At 38.1% G+C, this 25,966-nt stretch overlaps 1 protein-coding gene across 1 annotated transcript in view; it reads left to right on the top strand.

Moving 5' to 3' along the window:
• LOC150087203 (folylpolyglutamate synthase, mitochondrial-like) overlaps positions 1 to 25,966 on the top strand; it is a 153,625-nt gene that overhangs the window by 49,418 nt on the left and 78,241 nt on the right. The window contains exons 5-6 of the mRNA XM_090371874.1: positions 15,038 to 15,112; positions 25,206 to 25,267. Coding sequence (XP_090228000.1) covers positions 15,038 to 15,112; positions 25,206 to 25,267 — 137 coding nt within the window. The remainder of the gene's footprint in view (positions 1 to 15,037; positions 15,113 to 25,205; positions 25,268 to 25,966) is intronic.

Raw genomic sequence — 25,966 nt, 5'->3', positions numbered from 1 at the left:
AGAATCCCATCAGAATTCAGCTTGCTCAACCCATTCAAGGCCTTATACACCTCAATCAGATCACCTCGCAGGTGTCTAGTCTCCAGGTGCTGCAATTTGCATAACTTTTTTTTTTTTTTGGTAAGAAGGTCCCCTTCGTTTCCCTCACCAATCTTGTTGTCCTTCTCTGTACATGCTCAAGCAACTCAACATCTTTCCTAAAATGAGGCCTCCAGACCTGTACACAGTACTCAAGGTGTGGCCTGACCATTCCCTTATATAAAGGGATAGTCACCTCCTTTTCCCTACTAGCAAAATTCCTGTATATCATTGACAAAACAAAACCCCATGACCAGCTCTGGCAGCTTGTCTGCATTGCTCAGAAAACTTCATATCTGACTGCGCGATTACTCCCGGATCTTTTCATTTTCTACCACCCTAAGTGTAGAAACATACCACACAGTTGGTACGTTTCTCTGGGATTACTTCTACCCATATGCAGTGCTTTGCATTTATATTGTTGTTCTGTGATCATTGATCTATATTAAGGTTAAAGATTAGCCTCATTTTAGAATTTTATGAGTAATGAGCAAATTTAAAGTTTACCCAGCCTTGAAGTTTGGAGATGGGCTGGAACTCTTAACACCAACAAAATCCAAGCTGTTATCCAATGAGTACATGACCTAATTCATTGGATTTTGGGAACGAGATTAGCAAGACAAAGTTTAAAGCTCCTGCAAACGGATAAGTAGTTCATAAATTATTACCATATTATTGATTAATTTAAATATTAAATTGTGTTTTACAAAGATATTAAATAGGCTTCGTAGTGTTTGTTGGCATATTTTTTAAATTTAACTAGTGATTTTTGTAAGTTACGACTCATTACTCATACTGTTGTATTGGTGTTTTGGCATGAATATAGTAGAACATAACCAATAGTGCAGAAGAATAGTAGGATTTAAATCATGATAAATAAGTAGTTTGAAGATTTTAATCACTTGTTGGGCGTATATCTTTTGTATTTAGCTAAGGATATAACTAATTTAATATTGTGATCATTACGATATAGCTTAACTTTATAGTGTATATCTCGAACTTTATAGCCTAAGGTATAATGTAAGAACTAGATAGCATAATAAGTATCACTGCATTAGCTTAGCTTAGTTTGTCAGTTAAATTTATTAACCTTATTAATTTTCATTGTTAATCAATTAAATAGTATAAACGGCAATCATGCCCCAGACTGGAGTAGCAAAGCAACATGCACAAAGTAGCGGGAGTGCTGTTGCTTGGGGGAGAACCGAAGGGTGCGATTCTCCAAAGCATCGCAGTCTAAAAAATGTGCAACTTGTGAAATGTTTCTGGAACAGGACATGATCTAGTCAAGGAGGATGTTTGTTGTGTGTGCTAGGTGCAGAGAGCGTGTAGAAATTAGGTACAAACTCATTGTTCTGATGGATCTGTGAGAGTTTGAAGAGTAGGATAGATGTTTGAAGAAATTAAAATGGGCTCATCAAGCTCTCAGCTGCCGAACTCAATGCCAGAGCTCACTCTTATGCATCAGGCAACACAGCGGCAGTCTTCAGGACACAGACTGCACTGGTCCCACAGGGGCTAGTTATTGTCAGGGAGACAGGAAATACATTGTGCAAAAATGTGGTGGAATAGGGCCAGGGACAAAGGTTGATAACTTTGTAGAGAAAATATCTTTTAAGGGCACAAAAGGTGATATTGTTGTACACATTGGCACTAATGACATTGAGTAGATCTGCAGACTTACTTAACAAGTTCAGGTCAGTGTTGAAAAAAGTCGCGAGTTAGGGTTAAATTTGAAAGTATCTGCAATTCTGCCCAGACACGATAGGAGAGAGTACATGATGAGAGCCTTGTCAATCAATTCAGCCATGGAGAGATTGTGTAAGGCTCAAGGGGTAGAATTTTTCTCAGAGATTGCTTCTACAGGAATGGCATTACACTTAAATAGAAAGGGTGTAAGAATATTTGCTGATGCTATCAAGGCAGTGTTAGGTGGGTCAGAAAACTGCTAGCTTGGGGTATTCACAGAATAATAGATTAACAGTAGCCGCAGGCAGAGGTGAAAGTGATTCTTGCACTGCTTCTATTGGAATGAGCAGCAACCTGTAAAGCAAGGTGCTGTGGATTTCCAGGATTTCTGGAAATCATCATCATGGAACAAGTAAATACATAGGCTGTGTTTGAATAACTAAGAGTAAGAACAGGCACATGTACACCAATGCTAGGAGTTTAGTAAATAAATTTAATGAATTTGAGGTGCTGATCAAGACGTCAAAGGCACATATTATTGGGATATCAGAGATGTGATGCCACACAGGTATAAAGAATGCAGATTTGGAATTTTGGGATTACAATATGTACAGAAAGGGTAGGAAGAGAGAACGGGTTGTGCTGTTAGTTAAGAAATACATAAAATCTAAGGAATTGCATCCGGTTGACATGGGTGGACAGTGTAATGTTGAGTCAGTTTTGTGTGACATAAGCATTGGGAAAGCAAAACTGAGAGTAGGAGTGTGTTATAGGCCTAATGACTCTGATGAGTACAATGAACAACTGTACAGAGAAATAGAGTGAGCCAGTAAATCAGATTGTCTTATAATGGGGATTTTAACTTTCCAGATATAGACTGGAATTATGGGTGGTCACTCACACAGTAGCAAGGGTTTTGTGGATTTATTGGATGATTGTTTTCTACGGCAGCATGTTCAAGATTCAACTGGAGGGAGTAATACTCTTGATCTAATTATCAGTAGTGATTCTTCATGCATTAAGAATCTGCAGATAAAGGAACTAGTAGGTGGCAGTGATCACAGTGTGCTGACATGCGATTTACTCAAAGATGTAACTACCATCAGGGAAAAAGGGAAGCGTTTTTGCTTTTGTAAAGGTGACTAATAGTGGTCTCAGAAAGTTTTTAAATTCTATACAATGGGACCAACAGCAAATTCAAAATGGGAAGCATTCCAGAAAATAATCTTGGAAGCTACTAGGCTTTTCATACCAACTAAGAAATACTGTTCAAGGTTTAGGCCTAAATGGATGTCAGATGATTTTTTTTTTTTTTTTTTTTTTTTTAGTTAGTTGTTGGCGCATCAGCTTCTGTGGCCATAATGCACCTCCCAAGGTTTTTGCAGTGCTGTGATCCAAGCCCGAGGTGGGATTCGAACCCGCGACCTTTGGGTTGCCAGGCAGGCACTTTACCCACCCGGCTAGCCCGGTCGGCCATGATGTCAGATGAACTAATGAGACGCGTGACAGAGAAGAAAAATGCACGGGATACATATAAATTATTAGGTGACACAGAATACTATGATAGATATAAGCTAGTATTTAATCAAGTTACAAATTAAGTTAGGCAAGCAAAGGCAGATTATGAGAAATCTTTGGCAAAGGCTGCAAATAAAAATAGCAAAGAGTTTTACTTATGTAAACTCTAGAAGGAAGCGGTTGAATCAGATTAGTCCACTTGATATTGATAGTTCAATTGTTAATGATCCTGCTGAGGTAGCTGACAAACTGAATGAGTATATTGCATCTAGATTCACACATGAGGAAGTTTGTATGGGAGTGGTGGCCAGAAGCTTATCAAACTCTAGCAGGGAACTAAATGATTTTGTGATAACTGAGAGCAAAGTGGAGGAGAAATTATTGAAATTAAACATAAGAAAGGCACCTGGGGGTGGATGGGATCTATCCAGTTATATTAAGGTTGGCAGAAAAGAAAGTAAGCAAACCCTTAGCCATAATTATGAAAGCTTCCTTGGACTCAGAGGAGGTCCCCATGGACTGGAAATGTGCAAATGTGTCCCCAATTCACAAAGAGGGATCAAAGGGTGACAAGAGTAATTATAGATCTGTTAGTTTAACTTCTGTTCCTGGGAAAATAATGGAGTCACTGGTTAAAGCAGCATTGCAGGATCATCTATACAAGACTGCAATTACAGTTCAGACACAGCATGAGTTTGTTAAGGGGAAGTCTTGTCCGACAAATTTGATTGGATGCTATGATGGAATCACTAAGGAAACGGATGCAAAAAATAGTTTTGATATCATATATTCTTGGATTTTAGGAAAGCTTTTGATACTTTTTGCACATGGAGGACTACTTTATACAAATTGGAGCAGTATGGCATTAAGTGCAAGTTGCTGCTTATGGATAAAGGTATGGTTGAATGGGAGAAGACAGAGAGTGGTAATCAATGGACACTGCTCTTCATGGACTAATGTTATTGATGGAGTCCCCTAGGGTTTGGTTTGGCCCCATTGTTGTTTTCTGTATTTATCAATGATATTGATGAAGGTATATTAAGGTTAATGTCCAAGTTTGCAGATGATACGAAGGTTGGAAAGGGTGTTAATGATAGTACACTGCTGCAACAGGATCTAGAAAAATAGAACAGATGTGCTGAGTGGTGGCAACTGATGTTTAACATTGAAAAATGTAAAGTACTGCATATGGGTAGCAGTAATCCCGGAGTAACATACCAACTGTATGGTACTGCACTCGGGGTAGTGTTTAAAATAATTTTGTTAGCAGTAATAAGGATGTGACTGTCCCTTTGTATAAGGCAGTGGTTGAGGCATACCTTGAGTACTGCATTCTTGTTTGGAGGCCTAATTTAAGAAGGACGTAGAGCTGCTGGAGGAAGTGCAGAGAACAAGTGCAACAGGATTGATAAATGGAACTGAGGGTTTCTGTTATCAAGAAAGGCTTAAGTCTGCAAATTGGAGATCTAGAGAATAGACACCTGCACAGTGATCTGATTGAGATGTATAAGACCTTGAATGGTTTGAGTAAGCTCATTGCTGATGGGATTCTTTCTCTTGCTCAGATTACTTACCTGAAGGGACATAAATTCAAATTGAGGAATTGTAATTGTAGAATAGATGTGTGGAAGTTTGCCTTTAGCCAGTGGGTTGTTAATAGTTGGAAAAAACTTCCATCTGTTGTTGTGGAGGTCGACAACTTAAATAAGTTGAAGGCAAAACTAGACAAGCATTTGGAGTGAATGGTTGGGTGAAATGGGACGGTGTTTTTTTTTTTTTTTTTATATATATATTTGATAATGCTGTATAAAATTGCTTTCCTGCATCTGTATGCCTCTAATAATGCTAATTGCTTCACTATGAAGTTATTCTTAGTTAGTGAGTAAAAAGTGAGAAAATTTTCTTAAGAAGACGGGATATGGACTGGATAGTGGAAAACTGCACATGCATCCAGGACCATTTATCTGGGATTCTATAGAAAATATTCAACATGTTGTATAAAGTCTCTTATTAGAAGCATCAGATGATTTCTCAGATATTCAGAGATATTAGATATTTATGTATTTTCAAATGAACTTCATATTTGTAATTTTTGCTAGCTCTAATTTCTTGAGTTTTAAAGCTGTTTAATAAATTTTTTTTAAGATACTCTGTATGGATTTTGAAAATGAATTCAAAGTCTGATTCATGAAATTTAAACACCAGAATTTCTATTTTATAGGTTGGACTGAAAGGGCAACATCAGTTGCACAATGAAAATGGCTTTGAAAATTGGAGGTGGAGTCACAGCTGTTGACCTCAGTTGTCTGATTTCAGCTTTAAAAAGCTGAAATCAGCTTCTAAATCAAACCATGATACATAAATAAATGTAGAAAATATTGGTATATCATAAAAAAAAATGTTTTTGATTTTTTTTTTTAATTTGCAATTTTTTATTCTTTTCATTTTATTACTGTAAACTATTTTCCTCTAGTGTCGAGCAATAAAGTTAAAATAGGAACAAATTAATATTTTAAAGCATATGAGACCATAGCAACCAGTTCAATTTTCATTCCTAACACTTTTATACATCACATAAATTGTGTTTTATCAGTTTTTTTAAAATAAAATCCATTTTTACTTTTTTTTTTATGATACACCAATGTTTTCTACATTTATTTATGTATCACTTGGTTTGATTTTATCAACTTCTGGATATTAATTCCAGAAACATTCTTCGCTTTTGCTTTTTAAATCCTAAATCAGACAACTAAGGCCAACAGGTGTCACTCCACTTCCAGTTTTCAAAGCTATTTTCGTGGTGCATCTGTTATAAACTGATTTTATGATTAGTTGAAAACACATTAAGAGGTGGCAGTATGTACTAGAAAGCTTTCAAAATATTTTTTACATTAACAGACACGTTTTTTGAAGCAGCAACCTTCAAACTTAAATCAAGGTATGTATTCCCCAGAGTCCATTCTTGAAACAGTTTAAGAAATAGTAGTCACTAAAGTACCTGCTCAAGGTGACAATGACCAACATCGGTTGGCTTGTCCTTACTTTTATTTTATTCTGTGTAATGTGCAAATAGTATTACAGTGTAGGGTGTATGATAAGTAACTACCTGTTCAATGAATTTTGACAAAAAAGCTTCATACCACAAGAGTTGTGCCTTGTCTTATTGTACAGGTAGGGCATAACTTCAGTTTGAGCATGCCACTGAGCACATTGCATTTGCTACTCACTTCATCGACATCTTAATTTGGAGGCACTTCATCACAGGTTGCTTTGGTTATGCAGTTTTAGTTTATGGATTAAAAATTCAGGATCAAAAATGGTCTGTGATAGAGAGTAGAAAATAGTACAGTTTTCAAACAGAAAAATGAGATAGACATGAGATGAGAAAATGCAGCTTGAAAAAGAAGCCAAACTCTGTACAACCCCCCCCCCCCCATCTCAGTTTCTCATCTGATGGATCTCAATTATTTCATTTAATTAATATCTTCATTATTTATTTTTAATTCATTTTACTCATTTTTTTTTTTTTCAGTATAATTATTTATTAATATTATTAATGCCTACATCATTAAATCTCATCACCAGGAAACTGAAGCAGATATACCTTTGGTTCTCAATTAAATGTATTTCATAATGTGGTTAGGATACCAGGAAATTCTTCCTAATTTCTCCTTACACTTCTTAACTGAATTATGCAACACATAAGAGTCATATATGCTGCTCTAGTATGAAGTATTATCCGTGGCTAACACTGCATATTTCACATAGAACTGATAAAAAGTGAGTGTAGCATGACACTGCTGTATGTCAGTCTCTCTTTTCGCATCAGTCTAGTTGCCTCTCAAACATGCTGCTGTAGAAAACAATCATACAATAAATCCACAAAAGTCTTGCTAGTGTGTAAGTGACCAGCCCACAAATTCCAGTAGTTAAAATCCCCCATTATAAGACAACCTGATTTACTAGCCCACTCTGTACAGTTGTTCATTGTACTCATCTGGGTCATTTGGCCTATAAAGCAAAATTGAGAGTAGGAATGTGTATTATAGGCCAACTAACCCTGATGAGTACAATGAACAACTGTATAGAGAAATAGTTAGCATTTGTGAACTTATGTCACACCAAACTGATTCAAGATTGCACTGTTCCCCTCATGCCAACTGGGTGTACTTCCTTAGATAAGCATAACCCCTAACAACATAATCCTCCTCCCTTTCTTTCCTGTCTGTCCTTTCTATACCCAAAACTAACATTTATTCCCTCTTACCATAAGTCCTGTTTCACTTTATTATTCGTGCCCAGCACATTCACTCAGTCTGTCACACTCTTTTATTCCATTCATCCTTCTTTCATTCTGCACTGCATCCCCGTTGCTACTTGTCTAATAAAATTTTTCAGCTAAGCTCCTTCTCTGGCTGCCTGTATATCTCCCTCCCCTACATTTACTTATTTGGTGGGGAACTGGGGTCTCCACTAGGACCAGGGTAATCTGGTAGGGGAAGGCTCCTATTCAGTCCAGTTTAGCCAGATTTGTGTGTCTGTCACGGAGCTGGTTACAGCTTCCGTGTCTCTTAAAATGTCATCATCATTTTTTAGTGAAAGACATGGGCATTTCTCCACATTTCAAATTCTTTTTGTATAAAGGTTGTGAAGGCTTTATAATTATTTTCTCTATTATAAATAAATGTTTTTATCTCTGGGTATGGGACCAATTTCTGGTATTAGTTGGGTTCTCCCTGATGGTTGGGGGTGATAACACTCAAAATGCTGTTTAGCATTAGTAGAGGCATATGATGGAAGAAAGCAAGCTTATATAGCATCAGCAAAAAAAAAAAAAAAAAAAAAAACCTCCCATTTCACCCATCCATTCACCCCAAACATCTGTCTGGCTCTGCCTTGAACCTTTTTAAGTTGTAGACCTCCTCTACCACTGATGGAAGTTTGTTCCAACAATCAAACACTCGCTGGCTAAAGGCAAATTTGTGCACATCTATTCTACAGTTGTCTTTCATCAATTTGAATTTATTTCTCCTCAGGAGAGTAATCTGAGCAAGAAGAAGAATCCCATCAGCATTGAGCTTGCTCAAACCATTCAAGGCCTTATACACCTCAATTAGATCACCTTGCAGGTGCCTTTCTTGGTAACAGCAATGCTTTGTTCCACTCACCAAACTTGTTGCAATTCTCTGTACTCATTTCAGCTGTTCTACAATTTTCCTAAAATGAGGCCTCGAGACCTGTATACAGTACTCAAAAGTGTGGCCTCACTGTTGTCTTATTTTTTTTTTTATGAGAACCCCAAACACGAGAGGTATTAAACCTATAGTACTTAGTACCGTGCTTGGGTTGGAGGTTGAGAAGACGAAAGATGATATTTGTTGATATTGGACTTGAACTTCTGTAGATTGTAATTTTCAGGAAATACGTATGAAGGAAGGTTGTTCCAGAAAACGGCAGTTGAATGAATAAATGAGGAAGATGAAAAGTTGGTTCTGTGGGTTTGAAGTTGGACAGTAAATGGATGTTGGCTGGTGGCGGCACGTGTTCGGACTGTTTTGAAAGAGAGAGCGGGAATTATAGAAGCCAATTCAGAAGAACAGTGCCCATGGAAGTATCTGTAGAAGAGGCATGCAGCAGAAACAGTGCGTCTATGAGACAGCGAGTGGAGAGACTCTGTTAGAGATGAATCATTAATTAACCGAACTGCCCTCCTCTGAATGGAATCAAGAAGCCTGAGAGAGGTTTTGGGGGCACCACCCCAGATGTGGGAACAATATTCCATGGCAGGGCGGATTTGCGATTTATACAGAGTGAGCAGCTGTTTGGGAGAAAAGTAACGCCGAGAGCGAAAGAGAAAACCAAGTTTTTTAGATGCAGAGCAAGCAATATTTGTAATGTGCTTGTGCCAAGAGAGATTAGAAGTCAGGGTAATCCCCAAAAGAGATATATCATTTTGCCTAGAAATCGGAGTGTCACTAAAGATAAGCATAGGAGCAGAAGAATCCTTTTTGCGAGATATAAGACAAGATTGAGTTTTAGAAGGGTTGAAATCAACTAAGTTATCTTTGCCCCACTGGAGAATTACCTGAAGATCGGCATTTAAGGAATTGGCAGCAGATTTTCGAGAACTTAAAGCTGATTGAACTGGACAAGGTTTCTCAAAATGGAAAGTTGAATGCAATGTGCTATCATCGGCAAAACTATGGATAGGATTTCCAGTCAATGGAAGAAGGTCATTGATATACAAGAGGAAAAGAGTGGGGGAAAGAACTGAACCTTGGGGGACACCGGCATTAGTGGAGAAGTTAGAAGACAGAGAGCCATCTACCATCACCCTCAGTGAGCGATCAGAGAGAAAACTGGATAACCAATTACTAAAAACAGTTGGCAAACCATAAGATGGAAGCTTGTTTAGAAGACCTTTATGCCAAACACGATCAAAAGCCTTTGAGATGTCAAGAGCAACTACTTGTGTTTCACCGAACCTTTCCATTGAATTAGTCCATAAATGGGTAACATAAGCCAGAATATCACCAGTGGATCGACACTGACGGAATCCATACTGGCGATCGTTGATCAGACGGAAAGTTTCTAGGTAGTTTAAGAGTTGGCGGTTAATTGATTTCTCCATTACTTTAGAAAGAGTAGAAGTAATTGCAATAGGACGATAATTGGATGGGAGGGATTTGTCACCCTTTTTAGGAACTGGCTGGATATGAGCAAATTTCCAAGCAGAAGGAAAAACACCTTTGGAATAAGAAAGTGAAAAAAGGCGGCAAAGAATAGGAGTAAGTTCAGGAGCACAGGTTTTGAGAACAAGTGGAGAAATACCATCAGGACCTGGAGCTTTCTTAGCATCAAGATTCATCAAAATCCTTCTGATATCCTTTTGACGGAAGACCACAGGAGGCATTGAATGGAGCGTGTTAGGAATGGTGGGAGGTGTTTTACCAAGATCATTAATACATGAGCTCAAAGAAAAATGGGATGCTAGCAGGTCAGCTTTATCCTTGGCTGAAGTGACAACAGAACCATCTGGTTTGGACAGAGGTGGGAGCAGAGATGGGCAAAAGTTGCGGCCAATAGCTTTGGCAAGAGACCAGAATGCTCGGCTACCATTAGGGCAAGAAGCAAGTTTTCTACTCTTAGCCTGTTCAAACTCTAGTTTGGACTGATTAATAACTGCTTTACAATTGTTGCGAGCTTTGGTGTAGGCAGAAAATGAAACTGAAGAATTAGAAACAAGCCAATTACGATATGCAACGTTCTTCTCTTGGACAGCCTTAGCACATTTATTGGAAAACCAAGGTTTAGATAAAGGACGAGATTTTAAAGTGGAGTGTGGGATAAAGGATTCCATTCCTGCAAGAATAATTTCACTGACACGATCTGAGCAAAAGTTGACATCAGAAGTTTTGAAACAGTAATCAGACCAAGGAAAAGAAGAAAAGAAGTCTCGCAGGTCATCCCATTTTGCATTCTTGTAATGCCAAACAATACGAGGTTGGGAATAGCCATGAGATAAAGGTTCCATTGGAGAAGAGGCAATCACCAAGTTGTGATCTGAAGTGCCTAAAGGACCTCTCACTTCAACCTTGTACTTAGAAGGGTTGTTTGTGAGAAAAAGATCAAGCGTATTGGCTGTATGATTAGGATTGTCCGGTATTCTTGTAGGTAAATGAACAATCTGTGCTAGGTCATTAGTAATTGCAAAAGCCTCAGCATCTCGACCTGCTGGGTCGGTGTGACTAGAAAACGGAAGCCAGCTGGAGTTGTGAACGTTAAAATCACCAAGGAAAATTACCTCACTGTTAGGAAAGTTGGACTGGAGAAAGTCAAGTTGCAAAGAGAGGAAGTCAAAGAGCTCCAAGTGATTAGTGGAGTTGGGAGAACGGTAGAGACAACAGATGAATTTTACACAATGAGGTAGAGAGATTTTAAGCCAGAGAAGATCAAAGAGAGGAGATTCCAAATTGCCAAGTCTCTGACAGGGAATATCAGAATGGACATATGCACAAGTACCACCTTTGAGGCGAAAGGAATCATACAGCAAATAATTTGGACATCTGAGATGAGCAGTAGTTGAATCAACTGATAACTGAGATTCAGTCAGAAAAAGTACATGGGGTTTGGAAGACTGCAAGTGGAAATGGACATCGTTGAGATTAGAATTGAGACCACGTATATTTGTGAAATGAATTAGGAAGTCCTTGGGAGGTTTAGATCTTTTCGCAGATAAGCTTGCTCTATTATTTTGACAATTCATGGTGTATTCAATAGTAAGAAAAAGTGGGTGGGACATGCTGTATGAAGTAATGAAATTTTTGGATATGGCATAAATGTGGTAAGAATATACCCAGATCCTTGACATAACGTGGCCTCGATAATGCTCCCCGCATACACACTACTCGGACTCCCTCCAGTCACTATCTGGCAGAGTAGAGGTAGCAAGATTATACACTAGCTGATCCGGAAGCTTCCTAGAGAGTTACCAATAGGTTCAGTCCGGTGTACTAACTAGCGGCCGGCCTGCGAACACCGTTTTAGAGCTGTACCCTCGAAATGTAAGGAATATTGGATCTCGCCACGACATTCATCATAACCTCGAAAATCATCAATCATACTGCATGATGGAAGAGATAGGGAAGGGTTGGCCGGAACTTAGCTCTAGAGACTAAACATGGGTTCCACCACTTCAAGCCTCCAATAAGCAAAGTGGTGGTATTTCACCGGTTGATGAGAGTCATCTACCAACTAGTACTGCCTGGTAACATAGAGGGGCGGCGTTCCTCCATGTGGTGTGGGCGCCACACCTCGACCCCTGCTTACGTTGGTTCACACCTGGGTGGTCACCCACCATGTACTTGTGCATGAAGGTTATACCCAGGATTACTAACAGTCCCACCATCGTGAAGGTGCAAGCAGAGGATTTGGCTGTCATAGACCGTCCGGACTTCGCCGAAATTGGGTCCACTTTGACTTGAGTGTCACCCGAATATCAGTTCCATCAGCATTTTAGACTCACAGGTAGCAAGAACAGCTTGTCTGGCATATCTGAGAGAATGTCTGTGACAGCCTCAAGGACCTATACAATGGGACAATCAACTCCTTATCCCGCTTGCAATATTCCTGTATATCAGGGTTGGCCAACGTGTCGATCTCGATCTACCAGTCGATCAAAGATTTAATTTCGGTCAATCACGACGAATTTTAAATATACAGTCATCCCTCAATTTGTGCAATGAAATTTTTGAGATGGTAGATCACAGCACATTTTGAAAGAAAAAAGTAGATCGCATCACAAATTAAGTTGTCCACTCCTGCTGTATATCATTGACAAGACACCATGAGCAACTCTTGCAGCCTTTTTGCACTGTTCATAAAACTTCATATCTCACTGCACAATTACCCCAGGTCCTTTTCATTCTCCACTACCCTAAGTTGGGGTGGTACTACACTCAGATACTGGGTGTAGTACCATCCCATCTACAGTTTCATCTTCTGGATTATCTGGGATCTGGATCACTACCTCATAATTGTTCTCATGGTCTTGAAATGGGACCTCAATTAAGACCTCATTTGTCTTGTAATAATGTATAACTGAACAAAAAAAAAAAATCAACCCCCTCTGGAGTGCCCCCCCAGAGAGAGAGAGATCTGGCCCACCTTTTGGCTACACCAGGTGGGTCAGCATCTCAAATTGGGACAGTACAAGCACTATTGGAACTGGTCCACCTTCCTGTGGTGTGGACAAGTACCCAGAATCATCTGTCCACGTGACTGATGCTTCTCGGTAGCCAAGCGGCCAGAACAGAACACACATAATACACACAAACCTACATCATCCACATATCTGGCCCATTTGTAGTGATACTGTTCTTTTTAGAGATACGAGGCAGAGTTGAACTGATGTTTTTAGGAGCTGCCCTTTACATATACACATGTCCACTCAGATATTGGGGTTACTTCTACCCATATGCATTACCTTACATTTGTCAATGTTAAACTTCAGTTGCCACCTTTCAGTCCATCTGCTCAACTTTACCAGATCCAGTTGCAGTAGCGTACTATCATTACTGTCAATAACAACCCTGCCAACCTTTGTATCATCTGCAGACTTAGACATTTACCCCGATATACCTTCATCAATATCATTGATAAATATAGAAAACAACAATGGGCCCAACACTGAACCCTGAGGAACTCCACTAATAACATTAGTCCATGAAGAGTAGTGTCCATTGATTACTATTCTCTGTCTTCTCCTACTCAACTTTCCTTTTATCCATTGTAGCAACATGCGGCGCCTCCGTAGCCAGGTGGGAAGGAGCAGCAGTGAGTAGCACACGCTTGATTAGACCGGGGTTCGAGCCCGTCACCACCAAATACGGAGGATGCGGAAAGGTCAGGAATGACCACCGCATGTTCACGGAGCAATATGGCCTTAGTTGCTAATGCTCCTAAAAACCAAATAACAAACAACAAAATAGCAACTTGCCCTTAATGCCATACTGTTCCAATTTGTACAGTAGTCTTCCGTATGCCACAGTATCAAAAACTTTCATAAAATCCAAGTATCAAAATTCAAATATCAAAATTATTTTTTTCATCCAGTTCCTTTGTGACCACATCATAGTATCCAATCAAATTTGTCAGACAAGACTTCCTCTTAACAAACCCATGCTGTGTCTGAACTATAATTGCAGTCTTGTCTAGATGATCCTACATTGCTTCCTTAACCAGTGCCTCCATTAATTTCCCCAAAACAGAAGGTAAACTAACAGGTCTGTAATTACTCATGTCACCCTTTGATCCCCCTTTGTGAATTGGGGACACATTTGCACATCTCCAGTCCATGGGAACCTCCCTTAGTCCAAGGAAGCTTTCATAATTATAGCTAAGGGTTTGCTAACTTCCTTCCTTTAATATAACTGGATAGATCCCATCCACCCCAGGAACCTTTCTTATGTTCAATTTCAACAATTTCTCCTCCACTTTGCTCTCAGTTATTACAAAATCATTTAGCTCCCTGGTAGAGTTTGATAAACCTCTGGCATTCACCCCACCCCTGAATAACTCCACATGTGAATGTAGATGCAAAATGCTCATTCAGTTTGTCAACTACCTCAGCAGGTGCTTCAACTATGGAACCATCAATGTCAAGTGGTTTCACATTGGTTCCGTGATATTGCACTAGGCTCATCTGCTCAACCATCGAACCCAGGTTATGAAACTTACTACGTATGGTTGATATGCTGATGTCAAGTGGTTTCGCATTGTGTCCATGATAGTGCACTTTGGCTCATCTGCTCAACCATTGAACTCAAGGCTGTGAAACTTGCTACTGGTGGATGTTCCCGTGGCATTTGAAACTACCCGGTTGTATTTTCCATAGACAACACACAAGGTGTGAGTTACCCTTTTATTTAGTATATTTCACAAGGTTGACATCTATTCCTTTTTTTTTTTTTTTTTTTGTGGTATCATCTATGGTGGAAAGAAGTTGCCATAAAGAAGAAACTGTGCAACCCTTCTTTAAAAAAAAAAGTAAGTAAAACTCTGTAAAAACTCAGCCCTTGATTGTCATCGATTTTTCTCTCTTTTTTTTTCTTAAAGAATAGTGATTTTAGCCACTATGATAAGGATAAGGTTAAAAGAGGAAAAATTCTACAAATAAACAGCATTTATTAAAACAGTAATGAATCAAAGATTCACTATTAAAAAATAATACTGTTTTTTATTTGTTTTTTAGGAAGATGGAGAACGATTGCCTCCATATTTTATGTTCCTTACAGTTATGGCTTTTCATGTTTTTATTAAAGAAAAAGTGAGTTTCATAAGAATAGATTTTTAAAAATTAGAACCTAATATATATGCAGCTTTAGTGAAATAATTGACTGCAAATAAATTTTTCTTTTTTATTTTGTCTATGTATATAAAGTGCTTAGCATCATAATACACAGCCATTTCTGAATAAACAGAAAATTTTTATGGTGGCATCGTTTTAGGTTATATCTCATATTGTGAATACCTTCACAACGAGTTGCCATGATATTGCACTACTTCGAATAAGTAACGCTTCACCTAAGGAGAAGACTAATGTTACTTATTCTCAGATAGGTACCACCACCCAGACAGCACTGTTTCAGGGCTATTTGGCCCTTCTTCAGTGAGTGGGTAGGTACCCAAGTGATGCAATGATGGCAAAAACAGTTATGAAGTATAACTCCACAATATGAGAGATGCCTGATGGTGTATGATGTATTTAGACTAAGGCGCATTTAGGGCTAGAGCCTCAAGCTGCGAACAAATTTAGACTATGTATATAAAGTGCTTAGCATCATAATACACAGCCATTTCTGAATAAACAGAAAATTTTTATGGTGGCATCGTTTTAGGTTATATCTCATATTGTGAATACCTTCACAACGAGTTGCCATGATATTGCACTACTTCAAATAAGTAACGCTTCACCTAATGAGAAGACTAATGTTACTTATTCTCAGATAGGTACCACCACCCAGACAGCACTGTTTCAGGGCTTCACCTAAAACGATGCCACCATAAAAATTTTCTGTTTATTCAGAAATGGCTGTGTATTATGATGCTAAGCACTTTATATACATAGTCTAAATTTGTTCGCAGCTTGAGGCTCTAGCCCTAAATGCGCCTTAGTCTAAATACATCATACACCATCAGGCATCTCTCATATTGTGGAGTTATACTTCATAACTGTTTTTGCCATCATTGCATCACTTGGGTACCTACCCACTCACTGAAGAAGGGCCAAATAGCCCTGAAACAGTGCTGTCTGGGTGGTGGTACCTATCTGAGAATAAGTAACATTAGTCTTCTCCTTAGGTGAAGCGTTACTTATTCGAAGTAGTGCAATATCATGGCAACTCGTTGTGGAGGTATTCACAATATGAGATATAACCTAAAACGATGCCACCATAAAAATTTTCTGTTTATTCAGAAATGGCTGTGTATTATGATGCTAAGCACTTTATATACATAGTCTAAATTTGTTCGCAGCTTGAGGCTCTAGCCCTAAATGCGCCTTAGTCTACTACTACATCATACACCCTCAAGCATCTCTCATATTGTGGAGTTATACTTCATAACTGTTTTTGCCATCATTGCATCACTTGGGTACCTACCCACTCACTGAAGAAGGGCCAAATAGCCCTGAAACAGTGCTGTCTTGGGGGTGGTACCTATCTGAGAATAAGTAACATTAGTCTTCTCCTTAGGTGAAGTGTTACTTATTCGAAGTAGTGCAATATCATGGCAACTCGTTGTGAAGGTATTCACAATATGAGATATAACCTAAAACGATGCCACCATAAAAATTTTCTGTTTATTCAGAAATGGCTGTGTATTATGATGCTAAGCACTTTATATACATAGTCTAAATTTGTTCGCAGCTTGAGGCTCTAGCCCTAAATGCGCCTTAGTCTTTTTTATTTTGTTATTGCTTTTTTTCCGTTTCTTCAGTTTTGCTTATTTTTTCTACTTTTGTTTTATTTTGCTATATCTTTATTATTTTATAATTAATATATGGTCACACAACACTTATTTTGACCGATCACAGTTATAATAGAAATTTTGATAATTCCTGTGTTGAAATGTTTAAATTGAAATATTTAAATATAATTTTGGAACAAATAGCAGAGTTTCAGATGAGTTTGAAACTCAGCCCTTGATTATCGTTGGTATTCCAGAGACAAGAAAGTATTTCAGAGGGATTTAATTCTGATTTTAAGCATATGTAGTTTGTTATATTTTCATTAAATTCAAATTATTTTATCATAGTTTAATTTTAACATTTCTACCACTAAAAAAGGACCTGAAGAAAGATTCAGAAAATGACTACTTGTTTCCAAATTATTTTAAAGCATAATTCTCAAAACTTTCATTAAAATTTTCTGGCCAATTATGCTGAATCTTATGAACATTCATTTAAATATTTTATGATGAAAGGTATTGTACAGAGCAAGCCCTCTTCAGTCATCATTCTCCACAGCTACTTTAGATTATGCACCAGTTAAGGTAAAAATGTTAGAACCAATTTTATAAAATTTAAAACTAAAAATGGCCAAAAAATATTACTGAAAGGATGGAGTGGAGGATGAAACTATAGGATACTCTTGGTTATCTAAAACCTTCAGGTTATCAGTATTCTTCTTCTTCCAGTCACTTAGTTCCTTGAGGATCTGTTGTGGTCACCGACAAATTCCTCCAACTGCATCGATCGTGAGCTATACGAGCAACATTACAAAGTGTCATGCCCAGAAGTTCACTGATCCCATCCTTCCACCTAGTTGCAGGTCTTCCTCTGCACTTCTTCTCCTCGGTTTTTCCTTCCATTATGTTCTTCAACAGAAAGTTTTATCAGTATTACCCACAGTAAAATAAATAAACCCAGAAATTGGCTACTTTTTTTATATCTTTATATATTTTTATATCTATATCTTTTTTTTAACAGTGAAGAATTTTTGAAAGATTTCATTTTTTTTTTTAAATAAAAACAAAAGAAATCACCACTTTCCAAACATGTAACATATATCATTCATTCTAAATTCCAATTTCTTACCTATTACAAATGCGCTATAATTATTCGTACTAATTTGAAGCTGCCATTGTTGTCAGTACTAATTGCAGTGGTCTACAAAATGATATTCAATTTGCACAAATATACAAGAAAATTTTTTTTTAATACTGATCTTAATCTCTGACCTTAAGTGGAGGAGAAATTGTTGAAGATAAACATAAAAAAGGCACCTGGGGTGGATGGGATCTATTCAGTTATATTAAAGGATGCAGCAAAGGAAGTAAGCAAACCCTTAGCCATAATTATGAGGGCTTCCTTGGACTGAAGGGAGTGGGGGAGGTACCCATGGACTGGAGATGTGCAAATGTGACCCCATTTCACAAAGGAGGATCAAAGGGAGACACAAATAATTACAGACCTGTTAGTTTAACTTCTGTTCCAGAGAAATTAATGGAGGCACTGGTTAAAGAAGCACTGCAGGATCATCTAGATAATACTTCGGTTATAGTTTGGACACAGCATGGGGAAGTCTTGTCTGACAAATTTGATTGGATACTATGATGTGGTCACAAAGGAACTGGATGCAAAAAATAATTTTGATATCATATACTTGGACCTTAGGACAGTTTTTGATACTGTTACACATGGAAGACTATTGTACAGATTGGAGCAGTATGGCATTAAGTTCAAAATGCTGCTATGGATAAAGGGATGATTGAGTGGGAGAAGACAAAGAGTGGTAATCAATGGCCACTGCTCTTCATGGACTAATGTTATTAGTGTAGTTCCTCAGGGTTCAGTGTTGGGTCCATTATTGTTTTCTGTATTTATAAATAATATTGATGATGGTATATCAAGCTTAATGTCCAGGTTTGCAGATGATACAAAGGTTGGCAGGGTTGTTAAGGACACTACTGACACTATGCTGCTGCAACAGGATCTGGAATGGTTGAGCAGATGGGCTGAGAGGTGGCAAATTAAGTTTAACATTGACAAATGTAAAGTACTACGTATGGGGAAACAGCAACGTATCAACTTTGTGGTACTACACTGACAGTGGTAGAGAATGAAAAGGACCTGGGGGTAATTGTGCAGTCAGATAGGAAATTTTCTGAGCAGTGCAGACAGTCTGCAAGATAGTTCATGGTGTCTTGTCATTGATATACAGGAATTTTTCTAGCTGGGATAAGGAGGTGATTATCCTGTTGTATAAGGCAATGGTCAGGCCACAGCTTGAGTACTGTATACAGGTCTCAAGGCCTCATTTTAGGAAGGATGTAGAGCTACTGGAACGAGTACAGAGAAGGGCAACAAGATTAGTGAGTGGAACAAACGGTTGCTCTTACAAAGAAAGGCTTAAGATTTGCAAATTACAGTGTCTGGTGACTAGGCATCGGCAAGGTGTTCTGATTGAGGTGTATAAGGCCTTGAATGGTTTGAGCAAGCTCAATGCTGATTGGGATTCTTCCTCTTGTGCCCAGATTAATTGTCCGAAGGGACATAAATTCAAATGGAGGAAGGACAGTTGTAGAATAGATGTGCAGAAATTTGCCTTTACCCAGCATGTGGTTGGTTGCTGGAAGAAACTTCCATCTATCGTTGTAGAAGTTAACAGCTTAAATAAATTCAAGGCAGAACCAAACAAACATTTGACTGACTGGGTGAGTCAAATGGGAAGGGCTTTTTTTTTTTTTTTTTTTTTTTAGCTGATGCTATATAAGCTTGCTTTCTTGCATCATATGCCTCTACTAATGCTAATGATTTCTTTAGCAAAGCACCCTCATCTGATGAAATCCAAAGCCCGTGTTATCTGTTATTGACCACTCTGTAAATCTTTTTCATCAACAAACTTAACCACTAAATTGATATGCCTTCATCAATATCATTAATAAATATTAAAAGTAATAAGGGACTGAATCTGCAGGATATCCGATAATAACATTAGTCCAAGATTAGTAATACCCATTAATATTCCTGTCCCTCTCACCTGCCACTCAACCATCCCCTATCTATAAAAGCAACATGTCCATAATGCCACATTGTTCCAATAGAATAGTGTCTCATGTGGAACATGATCAATGTTTTACTGAAATCTTAGTATACAGGGTGATTCCGAAGGAATAGTTAATATTTAGGGAGGTTATAGTATCAATTATTCTGAGTAAAAAAGTTCCTATAAACATGTGTCAAATTCTCAATGGATATGGAGATACAGCTGTTTGAAACTGTGTATAAGCTTGTTGTCTTGAATTGTATGCCTCTGCTAATGCTAATCCCAGAATAACATACAAATTGAGTACTACAACACTGATGTTATGTAGAATGACAAAAGACTTAGGGGTGATTGTGCACTCAGACATAATGTTCTCTGAGTAGAGCAGTGCAAATAGGTTTCTAACAGAGCTGCTCATGGGGTTCTGTTAGTGATATACTGCAGTTTTGCTAGCAGAAACAAATAGGTGATTATCCCATTGTATAAAGCAGCAGTGGTGGGTTATATCTTGAGTATTACATATATTGAAAATGTGGCCCAATCACTCCAAAGGATGTGGAACTGTTGAAGTGGTTGTAGAGAAGAGAAGCAAGATTGGTCATGGGCACAAAACAGTACTCTTACCAAGAAAGACTAAATTTTTCTTGGTAAGATTACCATTTGAGTGCAGTATCTGGTACACTTCCAGATACTGCAATTTTCAGTGTCTGGAAACTAGACTCCTGCAAGAGTTTAAAACTTTAAAAATGGATTGAATAAACTAAATGCTGACAGCATCTTTACTCTTTCTTGGGTGACACATATAAGTGGACATAAATTGAAATTTAAAATGGATGGTTACAGGAAAGGTTTGAAAAAATTTGTTTTCAGCCAGTGAGTAAATAATTGTTGGAAGAAGCATCCATTTGATATTGAAGCAGATAGTTTGAATAATTTTTAAGGATTGAATAAATTATTAGAGGGTATAGGCAAATGATGTTGGTAGTTTTTTATTATTATTATTTTTAGCTAATGCTGTATAAGCCCACTTTCTTTGCCTAATTTGTTACTACTAATACAACTATATTTATAAAGAAGCAGGCGCCTCCATAGCCAGTTGGGAAGGAGCAGCAGTGCGTAGCACACGCTTCTTGATTAGACCGGGGTTCAAGCCCGTCACCACCAAATACGGAAGATGTGGAAAGGTCAGGGAATGACCACTGCATATCCCGGAGCAATATGGCCTTAGTTGCCAATGCTCCTAAAAAAAAAAATAAATAAAATAAAGAAGCACTTATAACCTAATTTGTAGTGTCCTCTGTTCAAAATGAAACACTGTTGTCATTTGATTTAAATGCTTCACTGTGATTTATGGAATGCATATTTCTTCAGGATTTATGGGAATTAACCAAATTAATTTTAAATTACATTCCTTTTTATAGTTCATGTATCTTATATATATAAGATACAAAAGATACAATAAGATAAAAAGGATAGGTGGAACAGGACCAGGGTATGTCTGCCAGGGGCAAAGGTTGATGACGTAGAGCGGATATCATCTTTAAAGGGTACAAAAGGTGATATAGTTTCACGTAGGCACTAATGATATTAAGAGTAGGAGACTGGCAGAATTACTTAACAAGTACAGGTCACTGTTGAAAAAAAGCCGTGAATTAGGGTTGAATTTGAAAGTGTCTGCAATTCTGCCCAGACACGATAGGAGGGAGTATATGATGAGAGCCTTGTCAATCAATTTGGCCCTGGAAAGATTGTGCAAGGCCCAGGGGGTAGAATTTTTTTCAGCCTGGTCTGTACTTGTTAACAGAAGGGACTGCTTCTACAGGGATGGGATACACTTAAATAGAAAGGGTGCAAGAATATATGCTGATGCTATCGAGGCAGTGTTAGGTGGGTCAGAAAACTGCTAGCTTAGGGGGATACAAGGACTAATAGATTAACAGTAGCCACTGGCAGAGGTGAAAGTGATTCTTGCACTGCTTCTACTGGAATGAGCAGAAGCCTGGAAAACAAGATGCAGGATATTTCAGAGACTGCTGGGAGACATTGCGGTACAAGTAAACACGTGGGTTGTGTTAGTGTAGCTAAAAAAAAGAACAGGTGCATGTATACTTGCGTGTACACCAATGCTAGGAGTTTGGTAAATAAATTTGATGAATTTGAGGTATTGCTCAAAGCATCAAAGGCGGATATTGTTGGGATATCAGAATGTGGTGTCACACAGATATAAGGAATGCAGAACTGGAATTTGGGGAGTACAACGTCTACAGAAAGGATAGACAAGATAGGAAGGGAGGAGGGGTTATGCTATTAGTTAAGAAACATAAAATCCAAGGCAGTGAAACCAGTCGACATCGCTGGACAGTGCAGTGTTGAGTCAGTTTGGTGTGACATAAGCATTGGGAGATGAAAATTGAGAGTAGGAGTGTACTATAGGCCTAATGACTCTGATGAGTATAATAAGAAACTGTACAGGAAAACAGTAAATCAGAGAGTCTTATAATGGGGGATTTTAATTTCCCAGATATTGACTGGAATTTGTGGGTTGGTCACTCACACACTAGCAAGGCTTTTGTGGATTTACTAGATGATTATTTTCTACATCAGCATGTTCGGGAGGCAATTAGAGGGAGTAATACTCTTGATTTGATTATCAGTAGTGATTCTTCATGCATTAAGAATCTGCAGATAGAGGAACCACTAGGTGGCAGTGATCACAGTGTGCTGAAGTGGGATTTACTCAAAGAGGTAACTACCATTAGGGGTAAAGGGAAGGGTTATTGCTTTCGTAAAGGCGACTACGATGGTTTGAGATAGTATTTAAATTCTATACAGTGGGACCAACTGATGATGTTACCAACAGCAAATTCAAAATGGGAAGCATTCAAAGAACTTATCTTGGAAGCTACTAGGCTTTACATACCAACTAAGAAATATTGTTCAAATTTTAGGCCTAAATGGATATCAGATGAACTAATGAGACATATGGCAGAGAAGAAAAATGCATGGGATACATATAAATTAACACGTGACACAGAAGCCTATGATAGATATAAGTTAATCTGTAACCAAGTTACAAAGGAGTTTAGGCAGGCGAAGGCAGATTACGAGAAATCTTTGGCAAGGGATGCAAAGAAAAACAGCAAAGAGTTCTTTACTTATGTAAACTCTAGAAGGAAGGGGATGAATCAGATCAGTCCACTTGATATCGATGATTCAACTGTTGATGATCCTGCTCAGGTAGCTAACAAACTAAATGAATATTTTGCATCTTGCATCGACATTCACACATGAGGAGTTATTCAGGGAGGAGAATGCCAGAGGTGTATTGAACTCTGGCTGTAAGCTAGATAATCTTGTAATAACTGAGAGTAAAGTGGAAGAGAAATTGTTGAAGATAAACACAAGAAAGGCACCTGGGGTGGATGGGATCTATCCAGTTATATTAAAGGAGGCAGCAAAGGAAGTAAGCAAACCCTTAGCCATAATTATGAGAGTTTCCTTGGACTCAGGGGAGATACCCATAGACTGGAGATGTACAAATGTGACCCCAATTCACAAAGGATGACACAAGAAATTATAGACCTGTGAGTTAAACTTCTGTTCCAGGAAAATTAATGGAGGCACTGGTTAAAGAAGCACTGCACTTGAGGGGAAGTCTTGCCTGACCAATTTGATTGGATACTATGATGCAGTCACAAAAGAACTGGATGCAGGGAATAACTTTGATAATATATACTTGGATCTTAGAAAGGCTTTTGAAACTGTTGCACATGGAAGACTGCTGCACAAATTGGAGCAGTGTGGCATTGGAGGCAAATTGCTGCAATGGATAAAGGGATGGTTGAGGGGGAGGAGACAGAAAGTGGTAATCAATGGACACTGCTCATCGTGGACTAATGTTATTAGTGGAGTCCCTCATGGTTCAGTGTTGGGTCCATTATTGTTTTCTGTATTTATAAATGATATTGATGATGGTATATCAAGCTTAATGTCCAAGTTTGCAGATGATACAAAGGTTGGCAGGGTTGTTAAGGACACTACTGATGCTATGCTGCTGCAACAGGATCTGGAAAGGTTGAGCAGATGGGCTGAGAGGTGGAAAATTAAGTTTAACATTGACAAATGTAAAGTACTACATATGTGAAACAGCAACCCCAGAGCAATGTATCAACTCTGTGGTACTACACTGACAGTGGTAGAGAATGAAAAGGACCTGGGGGTAATTGTGCAGGTAGATATGAAGTTCTCTGAGCAGTGCAGACGGGCTGCAAGAGTAGCTCATGGTGTCTTATCAATGATATACAGGAATTTTTCTAGCAGGGATAAGGTGATTATTCCCTTGTATAAGGCAATGGTCAGGCCACACCTTGAATTGTATACAGGTCTGGAGGCCTCATTTCAAGAAGGATGTAGAGCTGCTGGAACGTGTACAGAGAAGGGCAACAAGATTAGTGAATGGAACAAAGGGTTGCTCCATTGTTCCATTACGAAGAGAGGCTTAAGTTTTGCAAATTACAGTGTCTGGAGACTAGGCACCGGCGAGGTGATCTGATAGAGGTGTATAAAGCCTTGAATGGTTTGAGCATGCTCAATGCTGATGGGATTCTGCCTCTTGCTCAGAATAATCACCTGAGAAGGCATAAATTCAAATTGAGGAAAGACAGATGTAGGATAGATGTACGGAAATCTGCCTTTAGCCAGCGGGTAGTTGGTTGGTGGAACAGACTTCCATCCCTTGTTGTGGAAGTTGATAGCCTAAATAAATTTAAGGCTCAGCTGGACAGATATTTCAGATGAACGGAGGGGTGAAGGTGAAGTGGAAGTTTTTTTTTTTTTTTTTCCTTTTTTTTGGCTAATGCTGCATAAGCTTGCTTTCTTGCATCATATGCCTCTACTAATGCTAATGCATATATATAATTCCTGTCATTTTGTAAACAGGATTCAACCCAACAGACAACACATTGTTAGATCTTATTAGGGGTGTACACTAATAAGGGAAAACAAGATAGGAAATTCAGAATTTTGATAAATAACGACAGGAAAAATAACAATAATGGTAAAATTTTTAAATGAATTTTGAGAGGTTGGTTGTATATTTTGAGCTATCTTCTAGCTCTTCAAGTGTGGCAACAGGCAATGTGGCAAATATCTCTGCCAAGGTAGAATTAGAAGTTATTTCCTACTGCTGCCGGTGGGGCAGGCAGCTGTATTCTAAGGTTATCTGAAATACAGTGCATTATTTTTCTTTATCACATCATACAGTGTTTCAATAGATAAGCAAAAATTCAAAATCATTTTGAGATTATTTCACATTGAAAATTTTTATTATAAAATGAAAAAGGGTAATTTTTGTTGAATTTTATAAAATTTTAGGTTGATGCTGCTGTGGTGGAAGTAGGCATAGGTGGTTTATATGACTGTACTAATGTTGTTCAGTAAGTGAATTTTGTAATTTCTTTGAAGTTTTTTACATTTAAAAGTCAAATTTTTGAAAACTGTTATTAAAAATAATAATTGTAAATACAGTGAACCCCCGCTATTCGTGAGGTTATGTTCCTGAGAAATGCCACAAATACTGAAAACGCGAATACTGAGTTATGGCTCCCATAGTAATAAAGGGGTTCCGTTCCAAAGTATGAAATATATAAGAAAAACTAGTCTAAATTTTTGTCTATGTATGTATTATATGTACCTTCATAATATGACTATGTACATAGACAGTACATAGTGAAATGCAAGCATATGGCATTGAAATGAAAATAAGAAACAATTTAATATTAAATGTAATATTTATTAGAAATTTCAAACAAATCTTTCAATCCAGCACCTTTGCTATAGCTAAAAAAACTTATCCCGCCAGTGCTATCACCGGGTTCGCTAAAGTTGTTGATAAAAGTGTTTTGCCTTTTCACGAATGATGAGTGAACTTAAGGGAATTTTATTTTGAGTTCGGTCTTCTATCCACAGATTTAAATATTTTTCCATCTTTTCTAATTTAACATCATGAGTTACAGAGCAAATTTTTTAAGCAATTAGTGCGGCCCCGAGTGCCAAGCGAGTGATCTAGCGATTTACAAAGTGAATTTGAAAGAGTTTTTTCTAAGGAGAATTTGTTAAAGAGATTTCCAAAAGCT

Source organism: Mastigoproctus giganteus, chromosome 4 (genome assembly GCF_048544385.1).
Source record: "Mastigoproctus giganteus isolate SK-2022 chromosome 4, ASM4854438v1, whole genome shotgun sequence".
Classification (NCBI taxonomy): Eukaryota; Metazoa; Arthropoda; class Arachnida; order Uropygi; family Thelyphonidae; genus Mastigoproctus; species Mastigoproctus giganteus.
This window is presented reverse-complemented; position numbering and strand designations above follow the sequence as displayed.